The following is a 22,460-nucleotide window of genomic DNA, read 5'->3' on the forward strand; positions in this document are numbered from 1 at the left end:
CCACTCAAAATGGATTAAAGGTCTAAATCTATGACCAAACACCATCAAATTATTAGAACATTGAAGATAATCTGCAAGATACAGGCACAGGCCAAGACTTCTTGGAAAGACCCCAGAGGCACAAGCAGCCAAAGTCAAAATTAACAACTGGGATTACATGAAAGCCACTATGGAAGACAGTTTGAAGATACCTCTCAGAAATCTGAATATAGCCCTACCATACAACCAAGCCATCTCATTCCTCAGAATTTACCCAAGGGAAATTAAATTTGCAAATAAAAGAGCTATCTGCACCTCCATGTTTATTGCAGCTCAATTCAAAATAGCTACGACATGGAATCAATCTAAATGCCCATCAACAGAAGCCTGGATAAAGAAATTATGGGATATGTACTCTATAGTATACAATACAGCAGTAAAAAAAAAAAAAAATCCAGTCATTTGCAACAAAACAGATGAATCTGGAAAACATCATACTTAGTGAAATATGCCAGTCCCAAAAGGACAAATATCATATGTCCTCCCTGATCTGTGACAACTAACAGAGCACCTAAAAGGAAACCTGTAGACGTGAAGTTGACACTATGAGAAGCAATGACTTGAACAGACCTTGACTTGACTGTCAAGTAGCAGTTTATTATTTTATTACTATTTTCTTTTTCTACTTAATACCATTGGTTGAACTCTTCACTTAACACACAATTATTCACAGGTGTTTAAATCCAGTGGCAAATAGATCCCAGTAAAAAATGAGTGGGAATAAGAGAGGGAAGAGATGTGCAGTTCGGCACATGTTCCCATGGACATATCGCTAAGGGTAAAGCTAAAAACTTGCCACAGGAATCCAAATCCCATTAAGCTGGGTGGCACTAATGCCATTTTACATGTCAACGTGATCATTTTAAGTGCGTAACTGATCATATAGATAGGAATAAGTGTCAGAGGGATCACATAAATAAGACCAAGTGCCCAGTGATAACAATAGAATTAAAAATGAGAGAATGATCCAACATGGGAAGCAGGCCACAGAGCAGACTCATAGAATGGCAAACGCCCTAAACAGCACTCTGACCTCAGAATCAGCCCTTAATGCATTCAGATCTGGCTAAAAAGCCCATGAGAGCATTTCAGGCATGCAAAGCCAAGACACTGTGGCAAAAAGTGATTTACATGAAGGATCTCTGTGCATGAGATCTCAGTGGAAAGAAGGGGCCATCAAAGAAGGATGTACTTTTCTCTGAAGGGAGGAGAGAACTTCCCCTTTGACTATGGCCCTGTCTAAATACTGACAGAATCTATGGACTCAAAAGGCTTTTGTCACCTTGGCAGCTCATGAAAAGAGACTTGGGTGATCACTAATGTCATAAATAAGAGTATCAATTGTTAAATCAACAACAGGAGTCATTGTGCAGTCATTGTGTGTAGGACCTCTGACCTTAATGAGTTGTACTATGAGAATTAAAGGTAAAATCTGTCTTCAAACAGTATTTTCTACTTTGTGTGTCTGTGTCTGAAATCTTTACTTAGCATAGAGTTGGTCTTCTGTATGTAAAGATAATTAAAAATTCTTAATGAAGAATGGGATGGGAGAGGGAGTATGAGGTGAGGCGTGAGTAGGGGTTGAAAGTGGGTATGGAGGGAAGAACTGCTATATTCCTAAAGCTGTACTTAGGTAATTTGTATTTATTAAATAAAAGCTTTCTAAAAAAGTATTTAAAAAAGTTAAATAAATAAAGAAATACTGCTGACAAGAATATCTATTCATACTTTCTAGGCAAAATCAAAAGATTCCAGGATAAACACAGGTTTCCCATTGATGAAATTTAAACTAAGTCAAAATCTTCCATGGGCTACTAAGTGTGAAAACTTTAAAGCTAAATGGGGTAGATGTCTTACTCTATGTGAAGTACAGAAATTCCAAAATTAATATCCAATGTATTAAAGCAAATCTAGAACAATAATACCTTCCATATCAGCAGCTTCCCCTTCATCTTCCTCTTCTTCCTCTTCACATAGAGCTGAACAATCCTGGAGTTTTATACTGTCCTATGAAATCAAGTATATTTAATGTCATTTCAATAGGTCCATTAGTTCAAACACTGAAAATTCATGTACTAGCACAGTATTAACAACTGCAAAAATAATTCTAAAAGGCAGTTCTTATCCTCAAAAAACTCAAACCTCAATGGAGATGACAAATTTATTAGTGCTATATTTGAAAATTATTCACTCCAAAGGTGTTATGGGAATACCAAAAATCATCTAAGCTAAGCATTTAAAAATGGTTGCCAGCAATGCTGTAGCATGGCAGGTAAATCCTCCGCCTGCAGTGTTGATATTCTATATGGGCACCAATTCATGTCCTAGTTGCTCCACTTGCGATCCAGCTCTCTGCTATGGCCTGGGAAAGCAGTACAAGATGGTCCAAGTCCTTGGGTCTCTATACTTGCGTGGGAAACCCGGAAGAAGCTCCTAGCTCCTAGTTTCAGATCAGCGCAGTTCTGGCTGTTGCGGTCAATTGAGGAGTGAACCAGTGGATGGAAGTCCTCTCTCTCTCTCTGCCTCTCCTTCTCTGTTTAACTCTGACTTTCAAATAAGTAAATAAATCTTTAAAAAGAAAAAAAACATGGCGGCAGGGCACCCTGCCTCTTAATAAAAAAAAAAAGTTGCCAGTGGAGCTCCCAATAAAATAATATTTTAAGTTACACTACTCTATCATTTATCATTCTCAACATCTGAAGCATATACAGTAACAGAGTAAACAAGATTTTCTGAAGCAGGAAAACCATTTGTGTGATTTCTTCTTAGTCATTCAAATTCAGCAAAAAGTAAAATATCAAATGGATGAATTCTTAAGCCACTGACTTGAACTTTAATCCCTATCAACTATAAAACTGTATATCAAAAAAACCTAATACTTTGTTAAGCCCCAGTTACAAACCCAAAAACAACAAAATGACAAAAACGCAAACAATAACTTAACATCATAGGTTAACAGTATCTCTTGTAGAGAATGTTTCATAAGAACAGTAACACAATGATTCCATTCAAACAATTCTCTAAGACTTATCATTAAAACAATAATTCCTGAGAAATAAGAAACTCATCTAATACATATATCTTGAATCAAACAAAAACATCCAGAAAAATCCCATCTCCCAAATAAATCATATACTAAAACTTAACTGACTTAGCCTCAATTCATTCAAAATGGGATAATTTTCCGTGTTAAGCTAAAATTTACATTTAAATTTAAAAAACAAAAATACATTACCAGTAATTTTAGAAAAGTGTTTATAGTAGTTAAACTAAAAAATTTAAACATTAAAATGCCATTAGTACTGATCAGCAAGCAGATGCTCCCTGACAAATACTCCCCTCACAGAACATATGGTATTAAAAATACCTAAAAACAAATGCCATCACTTTAAAACTACCCTCAGTCTTTCTAATTAGCGAAAATCAGTAGTTTTTATCAGTTATAATCTCAAAAATATTTTTTCTTAACACATTACAAATTAAGAAAAGTAAAGGAATCATTACGAAGCAGTATTAATTTATAATGTTGATGTACAAAAATGAAAGGGAAAAAAATAGCTAGAATTTAAAAGTTTGACAATAAATAACCAGAGTTTGGATAAGAAAGAAAGATATGAGTAATCTTATATACATTTTGTTCAGATCATTGAATTCAGAAATACAACTAAGTAACCAGTACCTTGCTTTCCAGTGTAATTTCCTTAACTGCTTCAGTTATTCCTGTAATACCTGTTTAAAATTCAGGAGAAAAACAACTAAAATTAAGCTGTAAACATCTCATATACCTGATTAAAGTAATATAAAAACACTTAGAATTCTAAACTCTTACAACTTCTCTGAAATGGGCAAATATAAGCAGAATCTTTAAAAATGAATCCTAAATACTAATTTATTATTCTATCATTCTTCATTTATATTCCTCATCTACATTTCTTGCTTGTTTCTATCACAATATATTCTACTAAAAAGTGAAAAGATTGAGACTATAGCAAAGAAACAACTTACCACAAGAATTTGGAGCTTTCTACGTTACTGTTGTCACATTTTATTTAATCTTAGAAACACTATCTCATGAGGCAGTTAAAAGTAATAATTTCTACCTATGAAGAAGCAAAGTCACCAGAGAAGTAAAATGACTTGAGTCTTACACACAGTTAAATGAAGAAACCACAGCTAAAATCCCTAAGAGCTGACTTTTGATTCAATGTCTCCACTGCAATACTTCCAAATACACTTGTCACAGTAAAAGATTAATCTGGCAGCAGCACCGAGTCATCTACATAATATGAAATACTAACATGACTATTCAAAATATCTGGCAGTGTTTTCAGACAATTTAATAGGATGAGAGATACAACAGCAACTAAAGCTACCAAAGAAAAACAACTCTAAATACAAAATAAGCTTAGCTCCTTTGTTAATCTTCCAAAATTTTCATATATATCTGTTGCCAATATGTAAACCAAAGAATAATTTGTTTACTGTCATAAATGGAAGATGTCACTATTCACCAGTCTAACACTATTTACTTCACTGTAGCTGTTTAAAAATTGCTATGTACAGGCAGGATTATTTCACAACACTGTAAAACCCAATATTAACACATCAAAGACATTACAAAATGACTCACTGAACCCTGTACATAAAAACAAAGAAAATAAATCTATTTAATTCATCAAAATACAACATACTAGTATCCCACTGAATGAACTCTTCTAAACTGGGAAAGAAAAGGAAAGCTCAAATGACTCTACTGAGGACAATATTCTCAAGGGCTGTGATGGTTAATTTTATCCCATCTTACCTAGGTTATAGTACGCAGATGTTTGGTAAAACACTTGACTATATGTGGAAGTTACTTTTTAAAATGTGATAAAATTCACATAAAATGTGATAAAATTCAATAGACTGAGTAAAGATTTCCCTCCAAAATGCAGTCCAGAAAGTTGAAGTCATCTAAAAAGCTGAAGGCTTTAAGAGCAAAAGACTGAGGCCCTGAGGAAGAAGGAACCTGGTCTCCAGGATTCATGCTGCAATATCATTCCTTTCTTGGGTTTCCAGTCTGCTGGTATGCTGTGCAGAATTCAGACTTACCAGTTCACATAATTATAGCTCCTTATGCTAAATCTATCTACTTATTTTTAGACCTATTCCTATATACATATCCTATTATTTTCTCTCTCTAGAAAAATGTGACTAATCAGAGCTGATGTAGTGGTGCAGGAGGTTAAACCTGGAAGTGGCTGTTCCACTTCCAACCAGCTCCCTACTAATGGCCTGGGAAAGCAGCGAAAGATGGTGCAAGTGGTTGGGTTCCTGCCACCTACATGGGAGTTCTGTGAAGTAGCTCTCAAATCTGGGCCAGCCTTGGCAGTTGCATCCATTTGGGAAGTAAACCAGCAGATGGAGGATCTCAATCTCTCTCTTTGTCTCTATAACTCTGTTGCTAAAATAATCTTTTAAAAGAAGACAAGAAAAATGAGACTTATAAATGGCTAACAGATAAAAAAAATAAACAAAGGAAAAATGGAGATAGAGAGACACTGAATTGAAGAAGGTACCTGGTCTTTTCTTTGCATTTTTTTTTTTTAAAGATTTATTTATTTGAAAGTCAGTTACAGAGAGAGAAGGAGAGGCAGAGAGAGAGAGGTCTTCCATCCGCTGGTTCACTTCCCAATTGGCTGGAATGGCTGGAGCTTAGCTGATCTGAAGCCAGAAGTTTCTTCTGGGTCTCCCATGCAGCTGCAGGGGCCCAAGGACTTGGGCCATCTTCTACTGCTTTCCCAGGCCATAGCAGAGAGCTGGATCGGAAGTGAAGCAGCCAGGTCTCAAACCGGTGTCCATATGGGATGCCAGCACTTCAGGCCAGGGCTTTAACCCGCTGTGCCACAGTGCCAGACCCTCATTTCTCTTTTTCTTAAAGATTTATTTATTTTATTAGAAAGTCAGAGTTACAGAGAGAAAGAGAGAGAGAGAGAGAGAGAGAGAGAGAGAGAGAGAGAGTCTTCCATATGCTGGTTCACTCCCTAATTGTTACAACAGCCAGAGCTGCGCAGATCCAAAGCCAGGAGCTGCTTCCATGTCTCCCACGGTAGTTCAGGGGTCCAAGAATTTGGGTCTTCTTCTACTACTTTCCCAGGCCGTAGCAGAGAGCTGGATCAGAAGTGGAGCAGCTGGGACTTGAACCAGCACCCACATGGGATGCTGGCATTGCAGGTGGCAGCTTTACCTGCTATGCCACAGCACCGGCCCTACCTGGTCTGTTCTATCAGCTGGAAGCATTGCTTTCATCAAATTAGTATATAGTATAGTTTAAAGTGTAAATTCTAAGGCAATTTCTCATAATCATTAGGCAGAATTTACTATATATATTAAATGAACTATACTATAATACTGCTTTATTTTTCCATAGGTTAAAATTTACATTACTTGTCCCCTTGATCACCAGGACAAACACTTTAATTCTTGGTTGACTTCTCTAAATTTCTGTCAATCCAATCATATTGATATACTTATTTCTGTGATCAATGACTGTACAGGTACCTGGAGTCTGCAATGGTGAATATGAAGCAGAATACAATTAGATAGTAAAGTATTTTACTATTTAATCCGTACCTAAATCACCAAATTGCAGTATCCTTTGTGTAAAGGAGAAACTCAGAGAGTTTCACTTGCGCAGATTACTTAGCTCTACGACTACTGCAGTGAGTCTCAACTGAGAGTAGCAATTTTGCTCCTCTTATGGAATATCTGACAATGTCTGGAAGCATTTTGGATTGTCATAGCTAGAGGATACAAATAGCATTGAGTGGGTAGAGGCCACAGATACTGCTAAAGATTTTGCAATGCACAGGAAATGCTACAACAAGGAGTTATCTTGCTCAAAATGTCAATAGGGTCACACTTGAGGACTCTTGTTCAATTGCTGCTGCTGAGGACATACTGACTAGAGGGAGGAAACTTCACTGTGCCACAACACTGAACCCCAAAACTTGTTTGTAACATCATAGATCAAAACTTAGAAGACACTTTTTAATTTAAATTAATAAACGGAAGTTAATTACAGCAGCATCTGACAGTATGCAAGTACATAAGTTACATATAGTGTCCGACAGCATTTTAGGATGTGCAATGAAAACATATACTCCAGGGGCAGCCGTTGTGGTATAGCAGGTTAAGCTGCCACTTAGGACATCCAGAATCCACATCAGAGTGCCAGTTCGAGTCATGTGTACTCTGCTTCCAACCCAGCTTCCTGCTAATGTCCCTGGGAAGGCAGTGGATGATGGCCCACTTTTAAGTTCTTCAGTCACTGCCACCCATGTGGGAGACCAGATGGAGTTCCAGGCCCTTGGCTTCAGTTTGGCCCAGACTTGGCTATTTCCTACACTTAGGCAGTGAGCCAGTGGTGGAAGATCTCTCTCCCTAAATCACTCTTTGGTTTTTGTAAGTACCAAGTATCATGAGGTATATATTTTCTTCAAAAAATTCAAGATTCCAAACAATTGAAGCAAACATGAGGGTACTTTAAAAAGTTATGTGAAAAAACAAAGTTTATTTGGTGTAAAAAATTTCTGAAGGGCTGGCACTGTGGCCAAGCAGGTTAAGCCGCTGCCAGCATTGCCAGCACTGCATGTGGGCACCAGTTCGGGTCCCGGCTACTCCACTTCTGATCCAGCTCCCTGCTAATGCCCCAGAAAGCAGCAAGAGGTGGCCCAAGTAGTTGGCCATCTGCACCCATGTGAGAGAATGAGATGGAAACTGGCTCCTGGCTTCCATCTGGCCCAGTTCTTGCTATTGTGGCCATTTGGGAGTGAACCAGTGGATGAAGACTTCTCTCTGCCTCTGCCTCTCTGTAACCCTGCCTTTTAAATCAATAAATAAATCTTTGGGAAAAAAAACTTTTTTCAAAATCCATGCAGTTTTTTTATAAAATTACATTTTTTCACAAACTTTTTTGAAGACATTTCATATACCTAGATTTAAATTTTCTTTCACCAAAATAAACAAATTTTAATTCTATTTTCCAGAAACAGCACTGTGGCTAAACTTCTGCCTGGGGCACTACCAATGCATATGGGCACCATTTCTAGTCCTGGCTACTCCTCTTCCAATCCAGCTCTCTGCTTTCGCCTGGGGAAGCAGCACAGGATGGCCTAAGTGCTTGGGCTCCTGCAACTATGTGGGAAACCCAGAGGAAGCTCCTGGCTCCTGGCTTTGTATCAGCTAACCTCTGGCCATTGTGGCCGTTTGGGGAGTGGACCAACAAATGGAAGACCTTTCTCTCTGTCTCTTCCTCTCTCTGTAACTCTAACTCTCAAATAAATAAAATCTTTAAAAAAAAAAAAAAGTTCTACTTTCCACAAACTTTTGAAGTACCCTTGTAAACTTATAAAGGTCTTTTATAAAAAAAAAAAAAAGTAGGGTATTTTCAAATTACAGCTGAAGAACAGGTACTATAGAAACCTGGTAAACTCCAAGGGCTTTTAGTGTATCACTTCAATTTTGCATTCCTGCTTCTTTCAGGGGAATGTCTATGGAGACAAACCAGCCTTATTATGTATCCCTTTTTAAATCAAGGTTTCTATGAAAGATTGTGAAAGCTTGAAAGAAATTAAATACATGCCATTCTACTTTCCTCTTACCTGTGTTGTGATATGTATCTACCCATCCTCCATCACCATCATCTTCTTCTATGATAGCTTCCAATTCATCTGAATATTCCATCTGTTTGCACCGTTTGTAACATGGCACTATAAAAAATGGTAAATATATTTACTAGCATATAATTTGCTAACCACAAATCCATTGGAAACAGAAAGCTTATCCCCTAAAATATTATATTTACACAGCCAAAACATTAAAGAGATATACTTCACTTATTCTGAAAGTGATTAAGAATTACATTTAGTTTACAACACATAAATATTCGACCACATTTATCTTTCCCTAAACTTGTCAGAAGGCAATTTGAAGGGAGCCAGTGGAGTGCTCTGCGTATGGTCTGTGAAGAACAGCAAGTTGAAGCCAGAGATGACCACTGTTCAATTTCAGATTAATGAACAATTTCTTCCTTTAATAGCTTTATTTTCAGAATATGAAAGTACCACCTATCAAACTCAGCAGTGGTAGAGGTGACCTCTGGTTTACAACTGACTAAAGGAACTTGCAAAATGAACTTCAGAGTTAACATATTTAAGTTCCAGTCACCCACTATGAGTAAGTTTAAAATTCACCAAATCAAAAAATTCAAATTTTAATAAGAATGATCATGAAGTCATCTTCAAATAACAACCCACTTTGAGGAAAGCCAACTTTCCTTGAGGCTGTCTTCTTCCCCATCTTGAGAACTATATCTTTTGGCAAAAAGAAAAAGTAGATAAAAATCAACTAAGGAAGGTGGCTGGCAGTGTGCTGCCAAATGCAATGTCAGCTTCCCGCATGAGCTCTGGTTTGAGTCCACGTGCTCTCCACTTCCAATCCAGCTCCCTGTTAATGCACCTGGGAAAGCAGCAGATGACAGCCCAAGTACTCAGGTCCCCAACATGCATGTGGAAGACCCGATTGGAGTTTCAGATTCCTGGCTTCTGCCTGGCACAGGCCTGGCTGTTGCAGTCATATGGGGAGTGAACCAATGGATGGAAGTTATTCTGTGTATACATCTCTCTAACTCTGCTTTTCCAAAAAATAAATCTTTTTTAAAAAATTAACTAAGAAAAAAATATTCCAATAACAGAAAAAGTAGAGCTTCATTAAATTTCTAAAAGTTTATCTGACAGAAGCTATAAGAATAGCTTGAAGCACAAATTAGCTAAGGGGTTTGTTTCTATAATAGCGCTGTGCAAAACTGCTAATGTATACAACAAAATTCTTACCATTTTTGGTTACCAAAAATTGTTTGCCTGTTGGTAGGTATGCCTTCACTTTTAATTCTTCCCCTGTTGCCCTTTAAAAAGTGAAAAACACCAAAATACAAAATATATTTTAAAAGGCAAATACAGATCAGAAGACATCACATGTAAATCTCAAAACTTCAGAATTCACACCCCTGAGAAAACTGTTTTAGGACTGGTTTGGGAAGCAGCCATTAAGTGATGTATGTCAGGGCACAGAAAAGCACAATATAAGAAAACTATATTAAGAGTTGCAGATAGATAGTCCTAAGAGAATTTGCTTCAAATAATAGACAATAAAGGTAGAATAATGTACAACTACTATCTTTGCCTCTAACAAAAAAGAGAATTCTGCTCCACTATGAACTACTGCCCACTGCACAATCTCAGATTTTTAATTCTGTTCATCCTGAAACTACGAAGAGGCAGAAAAAAGCTGTATGTTATGTAACAAAGTAGACAGCTTGCAAGATTCCTGTTCCTACCACTGTATTAAAATTGGAACTAAGGGACAAAAGATGCTTTGCATCACAATACTGAAAATAGATTAAAACAAACAAAAATTCCTTTTATTGGGTGCATATTAGGTATAGGATTTAAGAGTCAATGTGTTTTATTTTCAATTGCTTATCATAATACTAATATTTCCATTTCACAGGGAAAGTAAATAAAGTTTAAAGACATCAGGTTGCCTACAGTCAAAAAACCAGAAGGTAGAGAAGCAAGGATCAAGCCAAGAGTCTCCAGGGCTCCCATTCTTAAATACTGCTTCCTCTGTGGGTCACAGCCAACTATCACATTTCTGAGCTGCTCATGTATCGCTGACAATTTGTGTTAAGAGTCTTCTGTGGGTCGTCTAATGGAATTGGCCAGAGCTAGGGTGACACGTAGTGTCTGTCACAAACAGGAACATGAATTTGGACTTCTGCTGCCTTTTGAGGCTTCAGTCTAAAGTTCAAACTCTACAGATTTGAGCATAAGCCAGGAAATGCCCTAATGTCATGACAGCTTTCTAGGCTTCTTTCAAATAGTCTCCAATGTGAAATTTAGCACTGCCTCAAGTTCTGAGGGAAAACATCAAGTACACAGAGGTTTTAAAATGCAAATAATTCATTTCTAGCACTGATTTAAAATGAATTGTTGCTTTGGCCAGAGCAACTCAGCCAGAAGTATAGACATTTGAGTGTGGTACAAATGTGTTCTAAATTACAATAAAATTATTTCAACCATTCTAATCCTTAAAATGGAACTATTACTACCTGCTAAAAGAATATATTGCCTATATAAACTAACTTCTATAATAATACATAAAACAATTAAGGGCTATAACAAAAATCTCAATAATGAAAATGTTTAATCTATCATACTGAAGAAAATCCCAAGTAAGTTATTTTCACAAAATGACTGTTACAATTTATGTATGTACTTGATTTGAAATACATATAAATGGGAACTCTTGATACATCAGAGAATTTCTGTGATATAAATTCAATTTAATTTTAAATAAAGAACAGAAGTACAGGTAGAAATGAAAAAGGCATAAAAATAAATAAACCTGAGTACCTGGCCTTTCTTGGTATAAAAGAAATAATGTCCTAGAAGATAAAGAGCAACTGATAAAAAGTAGTGATAACTGTTTCTGGCATATGTTAGATATAAAAATGAAGGGGAATAAAATAGGCCACAGAAGAAAGAGAATTCCAATTCTGGTTTGTAACTGTTTAATTAGTCAAGTGCTTTAGATATTAATAAAAATATTATCAATCAGAACCTGTTAACTCTAATTTCCTGTGCCCTACTCTCCCACACCCCAAAACAGAACTGTAGTGTCCAACTATAATTGAGAAAATGTCATTAGGAAGAAAACAAAGAAAGATATAACATGCTGAAGCAACTACATCCAAAGAAGGTGATAAATCCAAACAATTCTAGCCTAAATAAAACAGCCCCGTCAGTACTGAGATCACATTTTCAGCTACTACCTGAGAGTTTACAGCACCAGGATTTGAAAGTAGTAAAACCTCATTTGTTGTGAAAATTATTAAACATTTTAAAATACATTATTAAAATTTAACCAATTTATCAGTTTTCACTGTAATTGAGAACGAAAATAAAATCTTATAAGCAAATTTATGGTCACAAACCTTTAACTTCAGCTAATTCCAAAGAGGAAAGATAACATGTGAACTATGACAGAAAATGATTGTCTTATGATTTAAGGAAGATAAAATTCTATAACACCTCTGCACTTACTAAAAAAAAGTAAACACATTTATCTCAAATACGTCCATCTTCTGTGCTAATAACAAAATAAAAGAGGTACAACACTCTGTATTCCTTTATTTTACTATAGCACTGGGGCACTGCTTAATAGAAAATCTACTGAGAGGTTCAGCTGGTCATTTTAAATTTCCATGCACTAACTTCTATAACTACCATAATTTTGAAGCCACACCTTTTATTTTTTATTTTTTACTCAAGATAACTTACCATTGCCATGTGGGACAGTGGTGGACTAAATGATCTCCAGCTGCCACAAACTATTCAGGTTTCAGAAAAAACATGAAAAAAAGGAAAAAGAAAAACTGAACATCAATGCAGTATGGCAAAGTACCAAACTAATTATCCTGGATAACCTTGATACTCGATAATCAATTAAAATGCAAACATTACCAAAGCTGCCATTAATCTCAAGATTTATTTTTTACTATTATTAAACTGCAAAATTTTTTTAACATCCATAAGAATTAAAATTAATTTTGGAAGAAAAAAACTAAGTGCTAATTTTTAAAAATTCATTTTTATCATTAAATAACAGCAAGAGCATACAACATCATGAAATTATAAAGATAAGGTTATAGGATTTAGAATGTCAAAATCGAGGGCAAGCCTTCGGCCTGGCTATTAAGAAGTTACGGCGCTGATTTCCCATATCAGAGTGGTCAGGTTAGAGCTCTGTCTCAGCTGCTGATTCTAGCTTCCTGTAGGGTGGTCACTGGGAGGCAGCAGTGATAGCTCTAGTAGCTGGGTTCCCGTCACCCCAAGGTGGAAGTTCTGCATTGAGTAATTGGCTTCTGGCTTTGGCTCTGTACCCATTACAGGCATTTGAGAAGTGAATCAGCAAACAGGAGCTCTCTCCATTTCTTTAGGTGTATGTGTGTGTCTGCCTCTGACTATCAAATACAAAATAATTTACAAAACAAATGTCAAAATTCACTCTATGAATAAATAAAACAGATTCCTGCTAATGATTGAAAACTCAAACTATCTGCAATAATTACTAAACAGACATATGTTTAGGATATAAACCTGCTGCATTTCATCGCAATACATGTTTCTCTTGTCGTTTATTATTTACTTAAAATTTTGGTAATGGAATTTTAAAAGCTTTATCATATTAAATAACTTACAAAATTAAGACACCAAATATTTTAAAAGCCTTGGACAGCTTGGGCCGGTTGAACGTCGTACAAGTTTTGTTTAAAAAAAAAAAAAAGGAAAAGAAACAAAGAAAGAAAGAAAAAAAACCAACCAGCTTAGGGCTTGCATTGTGGGACAGTGGGTTAATCTATTGCTTGTGACACCAAATCCAATATAGCTGGAGCACTCCATATTGGAGTCCTGGCTACTCCGCTTCCAATCCGGCTTCCTGCTAAGGTGCCTGGGAAGGGAGTAGAAGTTAGTGCCTCTGCCATCCATATGGGAGACCTGGATGGAATTCCTGGCTCCTGGCTTTGGCCTATCCTACACCTGGCTGTTGGGGCCACTTAGGAAATAAACCAGCAGTCGGAAGTTTGTTCTCTGCTTCTCTCCCGCTCTCCTCCCTCCCACTCTGCCTTTCAAATAAACAAAAAATAAAATCTTAGGAAAAAATAAAATAAAAACTGAAAAGAGACAGGAAAAACAATTTAACCTTTTAGAGACTTCCAACAGAAATGGACATGAGATGACCTTAATTGGAACAAAAACCCTGCCTGTTGTTGAGAGCAGAAAATGAAAGTCTGTTAAGCATAACCCCAGTGTCCCAACTCAGGCAATACCCACATACACTTTCCCAAATCTATTTCACAATAGGTCTAACTTAAAATCTTGCCTTGTTCATGGTGTATTACATAGCTATATATATTATATATAACTTAATGAGAATTTAATGAGAATATGTTTATATAAAATGCTCTTTGAGAGTAAAATTCTATCAAATAAAAATCTGGAGAATAACCTCTTTTTAAGTGACACATTAGTAAGGTTAGGATATAGCAACTGTTTTTGTAATGGAAACCTTATAAAGGCTTCTGATCTTTTATTTTAAACAATCATTTTGCTATTTAAACTAGTTAAGTAGATAAAAGTCAAAACAAAAACAAATCTCTCCTCCAAAGTTTAACCATTTTGGAGTCACAGTAGCCAAATTTAGCTCTGTGGTTGTCAGGAACCAAGTTATCATCATCATAAGTAATTAACCAAATATAAAGCAAAACAAATAATTAAAATTTAAAAATTCTTTAATTATATTTCTTTAAGGGCAAGATTTCAGACTCTATTTATCCCAGATCTCTCTGGAAGTATCAGCCAATTAACAAAAACCCAGAAGGAAAATCATAAAAACAGAATTGCATCAATGAGTCAGTAAAAGCATACATTTGCCTTCATTCGCAATGACTATTGTTACCTGCCTTACATATTCAAATGAAATAAAATGTAGGATAAACATGGAAATTTCTAAATTGTCAGTATTAGTTGAAATAGATTTCTCAGAGAAATAAGTCTGAGGCTTATGAACATATAATTCTGAATAACTCCAATAAGATACAATCAATATTTACATCTTGGTGGGCAGTTTCATTTCTCTAGTACCTTTAGTAATACTTCTCTACTTAACCACATCATGGACACATCTAACATTTTTTTCTAGGTAATACCAAAAAGATTCTGGTTAACTCTCTTTTAAACACAATACTTTCATACCTCTCAACAGAAACAAAGTTAGCTGGAGACCTACAGGCAAAAGCCCAGAAACAGTATGAGGAAACAAATGTACAGATCAACCCAGTATGCAGTATTTACCCAAAGCAAATGATGTCTTCCTTTTATTCTCAGATTCATTCTAGTCTCACTCAATCCTGTCATTGTACTCTATCACAACCCAATATTATGTGCTGGTTTCTCAGCTGGGCTAGTTGTTTTGTACTGGATTTTTTAAAAAGGGGAAAATTCATAAACTGCTTCATGATACAATTAAATGTAACAGGTATTCTTCCCAGGATGAATTTCCATTTTAATACAGTTTGCTTAATTCTATCCAATGACCACAGTTTGCATCTCTAATTTCAACTATCTAACAATTAGCCATCTTCACTGAGGAGATAAGGTCTAAGAGCACAAGAACAGTATACCTTCAACTCTGTTCTTGATTTCAGACATCTTAAAGAGTCATTCAAAATTACACCTTTGTTTGACATGAATGTTAATGGTATACTTGAGATCAAAACTTAGTTTTATTTGGTATTTAAGGTACTGAACTCATGGAGCATAACAGCAAGTCCTTTAAAATGTCCAGTTCAAAGCCTTCATTTTATAAATGAGAGAGAGACATTTAAATGATCTGCCCAAATGAGGAGAAATTAGAGAAATGGGTCTAGAAAACAAGTCTCCTAGGTTCTTTCCAAGCCACCATGAATCTTCACTGAAAATAAAGACAATTTTAGATAATAGATCCATTCACCAAACTATTCTTAGAATTCTTAGGATTTGGCGCAAGAAAGATGCCATCACAAATGAAAACTTACAAGATCAGTTAACTCTCTGGCTCAAGGTCTTGAAATTTACAGTAGCAGCCTCTGCATACCACATGTTTTATTTCAAACTGTTTCTTTCATGACAATGAATCAAGTTTCATTGTCAATGAACTACATTTTCAATGAAAGTTAAAGATTAAGCTCAAGTAGACTTTATCTTTTATTAAAAATTTTAAGTCATGCAACACAACTTTGCAAAACCGGAGTCTAAATCTCTGAACTATCAAAATGAAAGAGAACTCCTATTATGAAGACAAGATAAACATGTAAAATGACTCCTCAAAACATAACTCTATATTAAAAATTCAACTGCATGCAACTGGCTTTAATAGCTGTCCAGCATTAAGCAGTTTCAACATTTCATGTTTAATAGAAAAAGTGAAAAAAGTGAGAAATAATCAGTGTCAAGTATATGATAATAAAATAGTTAAGCTAGTGAGCAAAGATTACAAATGGAAAACCACAAAAATTCACATTTGATGTAGACAGAGTCAAGACCCAGCAAACACTAGCATCCACTGTGCAGCTCACTGTAGCACAAATATGACTTATGGATAAGTGACTATATCAGTCTTTTCCATTCCCTCTGCCACTCTCATTTCTCAATAAAGAGGAACTAACAGAGCAATATGAGAAGCAGCAAACTAAGAGGGAAGTTATGTCTTCTTTGGAAGTAGAAATCCCCATTAATCACTAGTCAACAAAATCTAATTGTACTGAAATCAAAATTAAACTTCAAGCTGCTTTCTTACAAAGCAGAAAAGCCATCCAATTTAGTATAACTGTATGACTTCAAAATATCTTCATCACTTACCTCTTCTGGAGTTATGACACCTGTTTCCTTAAACTTCGATTCCTAAAGAGAGCAAAAAGAGTAAGTATTATATTAGCCTTCACTTTCAACTGGAAAATATTTGGGGAGCAACCATTTGCCTTGTATCTTTCCAGGGAAATGGAGTACATACAAAATGCACACACACATGCACATATATACATACACACTGGGATGTAACCAAAACAAACGTGTAATTCTAATGCAGGAAATAGACATGAAAAGAAAAACAACACAATTTGATCAGTGTTTTTATAGAGTAAGGCTCTGTAGAAAAACAAAAATGTTTAAATCAACCTTGAAGCCTTATAGCAATTCTGCACAATAACCAAATATCTTTTAACTTTTATTTAATAAACATAAATTTCCAAAGTACAGTTTATGGATTACAATGGCTTTCTCCCCCATACCTTCCCTCCCACCCGCAACCCTCCTATCTCCCGCTCCCTCTCCCATTCCATTCACATCAAGATTCATTTTCAATTCTCTTTATATATGGAAGATCAATTTAGTATATATTAAGTAAAGATTTCAACAGTTTGCACCCACATAGAAACACAAAGTGAAAATACTGTTTGAGTACTAGTTATATAGCATTAATTCACATTGTACAACACATTAAGGACAGAGATCCTACATGGGGAGTAAGTGCACAGTGACTCCTGTTGTTGACTTAACAAAGTGACACTCTTGTTTATGGCGTCAGTAATCTCCTTAGGCTCTTGTCATGAGTTGCCAAGGCTATGGAAGCCTTTTGAGTTCGCCTACTCCAATCTTATTTAGACAAGGTCATAATCAAAGTGGAAGTTCTCTCCTCCCTTCAGAGAAAGGCACCTCCATCTTTGATGGCCTGTTCTTTCCACTGGGATTTAGGTTATTTTTTTTTTTCCAGAGTGTCTTGGCTTTCCATGCCTATAATACTCTCATGGGCTCTTCAGCCAGATCTGAATGCCTTAAGGGCTGATTCTGAGGCCAGAGTAACCAAATATCTTTATTTTACAGCACTGTAAAAATGTCTTAAAGATGCTCAGACATCTTACAATTCAGCCCATACAATATTAGAAACTAGATCATTTAATAATTTCCTATTATTTTCACCTCAAGATATTGACATAATATTCTCAAATCTAAAACAAGAATTCTATTGACCAAATTTTTCAAAACTGTTTTATATGTAAGATTGTGTCATAGAGGCTACAAAGATGAAAAAAATTCATTTAGGAATACTATTCATTCAACAAATATTTACTAACTACTACGTGCCAGGCACTAATCAAAACACTGGGAGACAAGTATGAATAAAATCCTTGCCCTCATAAACATCCTTGCCCTCAAGGAGAGTTCAAACTCTAGCTGAGAAAGAAGAGCCAGAGATAGTAAATACCAAATCATGCAAGAAGATGAAGTAGAGAGATGGCTGGGGAGAGATGGCCATTTAAAATAGAATGGGAAGCACGAAGACTCCACTATGAAGAGGACTCTAATACCCTAATAAGAACTATTAACAAAGCAAAACGTTACTTAGTCTTTCACTTGCTAGGGAAAGCCATTACTTCTTTCCTGAGGATTTTGCTTTTTCTCTTTGTCTTCTCTCATCCAGCAGGAAGATACAAGGATTCTCTGTAATCTAACAGTTTGCAGAGTAATGACAAGGTCAGTGCCATTAACTCTGCTTTCCTTTAAACTAAAATACACATCATACACACTGACATGCTAACACTTCTTTTTCCAGTTTGGTGAACAAGTCAAATGATCGTTCAAAACCTAATTTTTATCATAAATTCAGCAAAATACAAGTAGCCTATAAAATTGCCATTTCATATTTAATCTGTCCGGTCTCTTGCTCATCTCTCCCTGAAACTAAAGAACTGTAGCAACTGTGTATTATTAAAATAGTTTATACTTAGATGGATCTACTATTATGAAAAGGTAACACAATATGCAAGAGAAGCATCTGATTCAAATGTCAAAATTACCTTCAAATTTTGAATAGCTAGCTGAATAATCAACTGAAATTGCCTTCACATTACACAAATATAAGCAAAATAGAGTTGGAATTCTCATTTATAACTGCTCCTGTTTTCTTGTTGGGTCAAGGTATCATTTAGCTGTTTTTAGAAATAGCTTTTTAAAACGTACAAAATTGTCCATTACTCTTCACGTATCAGAATATCTCATCCTCACTAAAAAAAGCTGTAAGAAAAACAAAAAAAAAAACTAGGTAAGAACTTGCCATTTATTTAGTATCACTGCTCACTCTTAAGAAGGCCAAAATAAAGCTACAACACAACTCAGAAAAGAAAAGCTTGAATGCAGTTAAAGAAATTAATCTTCTGAAAACAGTCACTGGTGTAACAGCTAATATGTCACAATTTTTAACTGAAAATCCCTGGGCTGTCAATACAGTAACAGTAAGACTGTACATCCAGGAGGGTTGGATGAACTCCATGAACTGCAAGATGAAGAACCAGTGACAGCTAGTTTAAAGCCTCTACAAAGACAGGCTTTGCTCCTTCCCTGGGGTTCCATGTTACAGAGAGAACGATGCGGATTTCACCTTCTTCCTCTGATACCTACAGGAGCCGGAACCCAGGTCACAACTCAACCAGTCCAGCCATATCACTAACAGACTTTTCAGGACACTTGCAAGAAAAAAGTGAGTGTCCCTGCAGCATCAAACGCTGATAACCAATCTTAATGTTTAAAAAGTTTCCCAAACTCCCGATGTTAGGAGTCGCCGTTCTCACACTCGCTCAGGGGCCGACCCCGTTCCAAGCCCACGACGCGGGGACGCGGCAGCACGCCCCGGAGCGTCGCCCCTCGCCCAGCGCGGGGGAGCCCGACAGCCTGGCGAGACCCACGGTGGGGGCTGCGCCTGCCCCGCCAGGTGTCCGCAGCGTTGAACTTGTGCCCGAAACCCCCCGGCCCGGCTTACCTTGAGGACCGGCGTCAGGTACTCAGCTACTTCCAGGGCCTTTCCCTTCACCGTGTTAATCACATTCTGCATCCTGGGGCCGGAGCAGCGGCCGGCCCCGCGACGGCGTGGAGAGGGCAGGCCCGGCAGCAGCTGGGCAGTCGGGCGTCCCCACTGCCACCGACTCGCACAGGGACCCGGCCCGGGCCTTCCGAGGGACTGGACGGGCCGCGACGGGACGCGGGGGAGGGGCGGCGGGCGGCGCGCGAGGGCAGGGCGCGCGCTCCTCGCTCCGGGCAGTGCACGGCGGCCCGCGCCCAGCCGCCGCTCGGCTGCAGGAGAGCCGGTGCAGCCAAGGGCGGTCCCGGGGGGGAGTAGCGGGCGCACGCGCACCCTTCACCCCTTCGACAGCTGTCTTTTCCCCTTTAGCTTTCACGCGCGCCCCTTCCGACTTCCTCTTCCGCCTCTCTCTCTCTTGCCGTAGCTCCGCCGCCACCTGGGCCTCACGTGACACCTTACTCCTGCCACGTGACGAGAGAACGGCCGTGCCGGGGGCGGGGTCGGGCGGCTTCTCCCCGCCCTCCGGAAGCGCAACACGGAACGCGCCTGCGCAATGGGGTTCGGGCCCCGCTCTCTCCCAACTGGGATGTAGCCGGGCTTTTCGTTCCGGAATAGAAAGCTGGGTGCAGAGGTTGTCATGGCCTTTGTTTCCTTCCCATAGCTTTCCCGGCTGTAAACCCACAAAGCTACTGCCGCTACTCCGGGAACTAGACAGTTACTGTGTCAGATGTAGGATGCTCGTGCCTCTAATAGACTCTGCTCGGGGTCGGAGGTAACCGCGTCCAGCGGGCAAAGAACTGCGCGTGCGTGTGAGGGAGGGTGCGCCGGAGGAGACCCCTGCTGCGCATGTGCGACGAGAAGGGTTTCCCTGACCGTGGAGGGAAACCTGGCCGCCTGGTGCAGGGCGGCGGTTCTTTGCTGTCCTATACGCTGGCGCCCGCTGGGCGGTCGGGTTCGGCATTTGCTCTGCGGTCCCCGCCCCGGGCTCTGTGCGCCCTCCCTGTGGCCATGCTGGGAGGCTTTGGGCAAGTACTTACGGGGCCTGGGGTTTAATGTCCTCAGCCTTTTCAAGATGCACCTTAGATTCATGAATCCTAAGATCTATGGCCCGCACTGATTGGTCATTATAACGAAATCTTTGTCGACAAGCTCTTTTCTCCACCCGGGGAGGAGCAGCTAGGAGAAGGAAAACACAGTTCCCGAAATTTTCTTACGTAACAAAGTTGCCAATAAGAATTAAAGCTAAAGAATTGCTTTTCTGCAGGCCCAGAGGTTTGTTCCTCCCTTGCTACTTTTGTCAACACTTCTAATCTGGCCCTGCTTTCTCTAACAGATGGTGCCTTTTTCATTGTCTGTACCTCCTAGTTTCTCCTGTACTTCAGGTTTCTTGGTTCTAGTACATAGCGGTAGCCAGACATCTACAGAAATTTCTTTTCTGTTCTTCGCCATCAGTGGTATTTGCATTATGCTTAATCTTCAGGTGTAGCAACAAGATCAAGATCGCATGAAAGCATTCTTCTTCTTGAAGGCAATTAGAAAACGGTGGGATGGAAAGAAAGTGCTGCAGCCACCCGAGGTTATGCGGCTTCTCAACTATGTATATGTTAATTCTCGGTGCCATATTCATTGCTTTGAGCTCAGGGCGCGTCTTACTGGTAAAATACTCCACCAATGAAGGTAAGTTGCCTTGAAATATGTGTGGGGCACTTGCATCTAAGCATGTGTTGTCTCGCCTGTCTTTGGTTTCGTTGTGTATAAAATGGGAACAACATGTTGGTGTTCCCATTCATGTGAATGATTAAAGCATGCTTCAATTTGATTCTTTAAGGTTTCATCTTCAGCAGAAAAAATTAAAGTTGGTTGTTGGATGAATTTGGATCATTCAAGTACAAAAACAAAAGCCTTGAGTGCAAAAGAAATCATAACCTCTGACTTGCTCTGGTCACCAGGTGGTTCTGGGCCTATAGCAAAATACATAATTACAGCTTGTTTTGAAACAGGCAGAGGAAATATGTGGTAACTTGGCATTTGTGATTTACTATCATAATTATGGTATCAATGGGACAGAATAGGTTATAAGGCTTGTTTAGTATTGTCACGAGCCGAGGCTGTGTTGGTTCCAATAAGGATTTTATTATGCAGTGGGGAAGTCACACATTTTAATTCACAAAACACACTGAGCAAACCGACCACCCAAGGTTCCCAGAGTACCTCCGGTGCTCTTCACGATGTGTCTGAGTTAGCCAGAGAGGGCGGATTCTCACAGCATCCACACAGGTGGTGCCTCTAAGCTGAAGAACACAGGTCTCAAAGGACAAGTAGAAGGGCTTCGACGTTGCTGGCTGGGAGAACTCGCTTGCAGGAAAGTCTGAGTGCCGTGGGTCAACCTGGAGCTCTCACCCTGCTGCTCTCAAGAGAGTCTGTTTGGAGAGTCTCACTGGGCCTCTTTAGTCTACAGTTTATATACACTTTTGGCGGTCAGTAGACAACCGATAAGGTCCCGAGAGGGTGCGTGCGGGCCATGGGTGGTTCTTATCAAGTCCATGCAGATCTCCTGCAGTCAGTTTGGCTCTTGTTTATTTTTTGTTAATATTATAGTGAAGCCGTTTAATTTCTGCTCCTTACAAGTATGCACTGAAGAAATTTTCTATTTTTTAATGTAATTTAACACTAAAACTTTAATTCAATTAACACTTTAATTTGGTTAATTTAGTTGGGTTTTGTGGGATTAAACTCCCACAGAGTTATAACTGAATATGTCTCGTTAGGTATTGGCAACACATAAAATCATGACATTGCAACCCTTAATGCTCCTCTTAGTCACATAATGTGTATATGAGTCTCAACTTCAGTTAACATGTATCTGTGGTGCACTAGACTAAGTATTATAACAAAGTTCAAAGGGCATTAAGACATAGACCTTGTCC

At 38.2% G+C, this 22,460-nt stretch overlaps 2 protein-coding genes across 5 annotated transcripts in view; one reads left to right on the forward strand and one right to left on the reverse strand.

Annotated features, from left to right (window-relative positions):
• ATG3 (autophagy related 3) overlaps positions 1–19,662 on the reverse strand; it is a 39,725-nt gene extending 20,063 nt beyond the window's left edge. The window contains exons 1-7 of the mRNA XM_062208102.1: positions 19,495–19,662; positions 16,542–16,583; positions 12,423–12,472; positions 9,915–9,985; positions 8,685–8,792; positions 3,719–3,768; positions 1,965–2,046 (exon numbers count right to left, since the gene is read on the reverse strand). Coding sequence (XP_062064086.1) covers positions 1,965–2,046; positions 3,719–3,768; positions 8,685–8,792; positions 9,915–9,985; positions 12,423–12,472; positions 16,542–16,583; positions 19,495–19,566 — 475 coding nt within the window. The 5' untranslated portion in view covers positions 19,567–19,662. The remainder of the gene's footprint in view (positions 1–1,964; positions 2,047–3,718; positions 3,769–8,684; positions 8,793–9,914; positions 9,986–12,422; positions 12,473–16,541; positions 16,584–19,494) is intronic.
• Positions 19,663–20,087: 425 nt separating this feature from the next.
• The window catches only part of SLC35A5 (solute carrier family 35 member A5), a 34,476-nt gene continuing 32,103 nt past the window's right edge, over positions 20,088–22,460 (forward strand). For 2 of the 4 annotated variants that reach the window (XM_062208073.1, XM_062208089.1), the window contains exons 1-2: positions 20,098–20,305; positions 21,014–21,210. In XM_062208073.1, the coding sequence (XP_062064057.1) occupies positions 21,081–21,210 (130 nt within the window). In that variant the 5' untranslated portion in view covers positions 20,098–20,305; positions 21,014–21,080. Of the gene's footprint in view, positions 20,306–20,341; positions 20,806–21,013; positions 21,211–22,460 lie in introns of those variants that run through there. The other 2 variants (XM_062208085.1, XM_062208081.1) reach the window with 2 other exon arrangements.

Source organism: Lepus europaeus, chromosome 2, assembly GCF_033115175.1.
Source record: "Lepus europaeus isolate LE1 chromosome 2, mLepTim1.pri, whole genome shotgun sequence".
Taxonomy (NCBI): domain Eukaryota; kingdom Metazoa; phylum Chordata; class Mammalia; order Lagomorpha; family Leporidae; genus Lepus; species Lepus europaeus.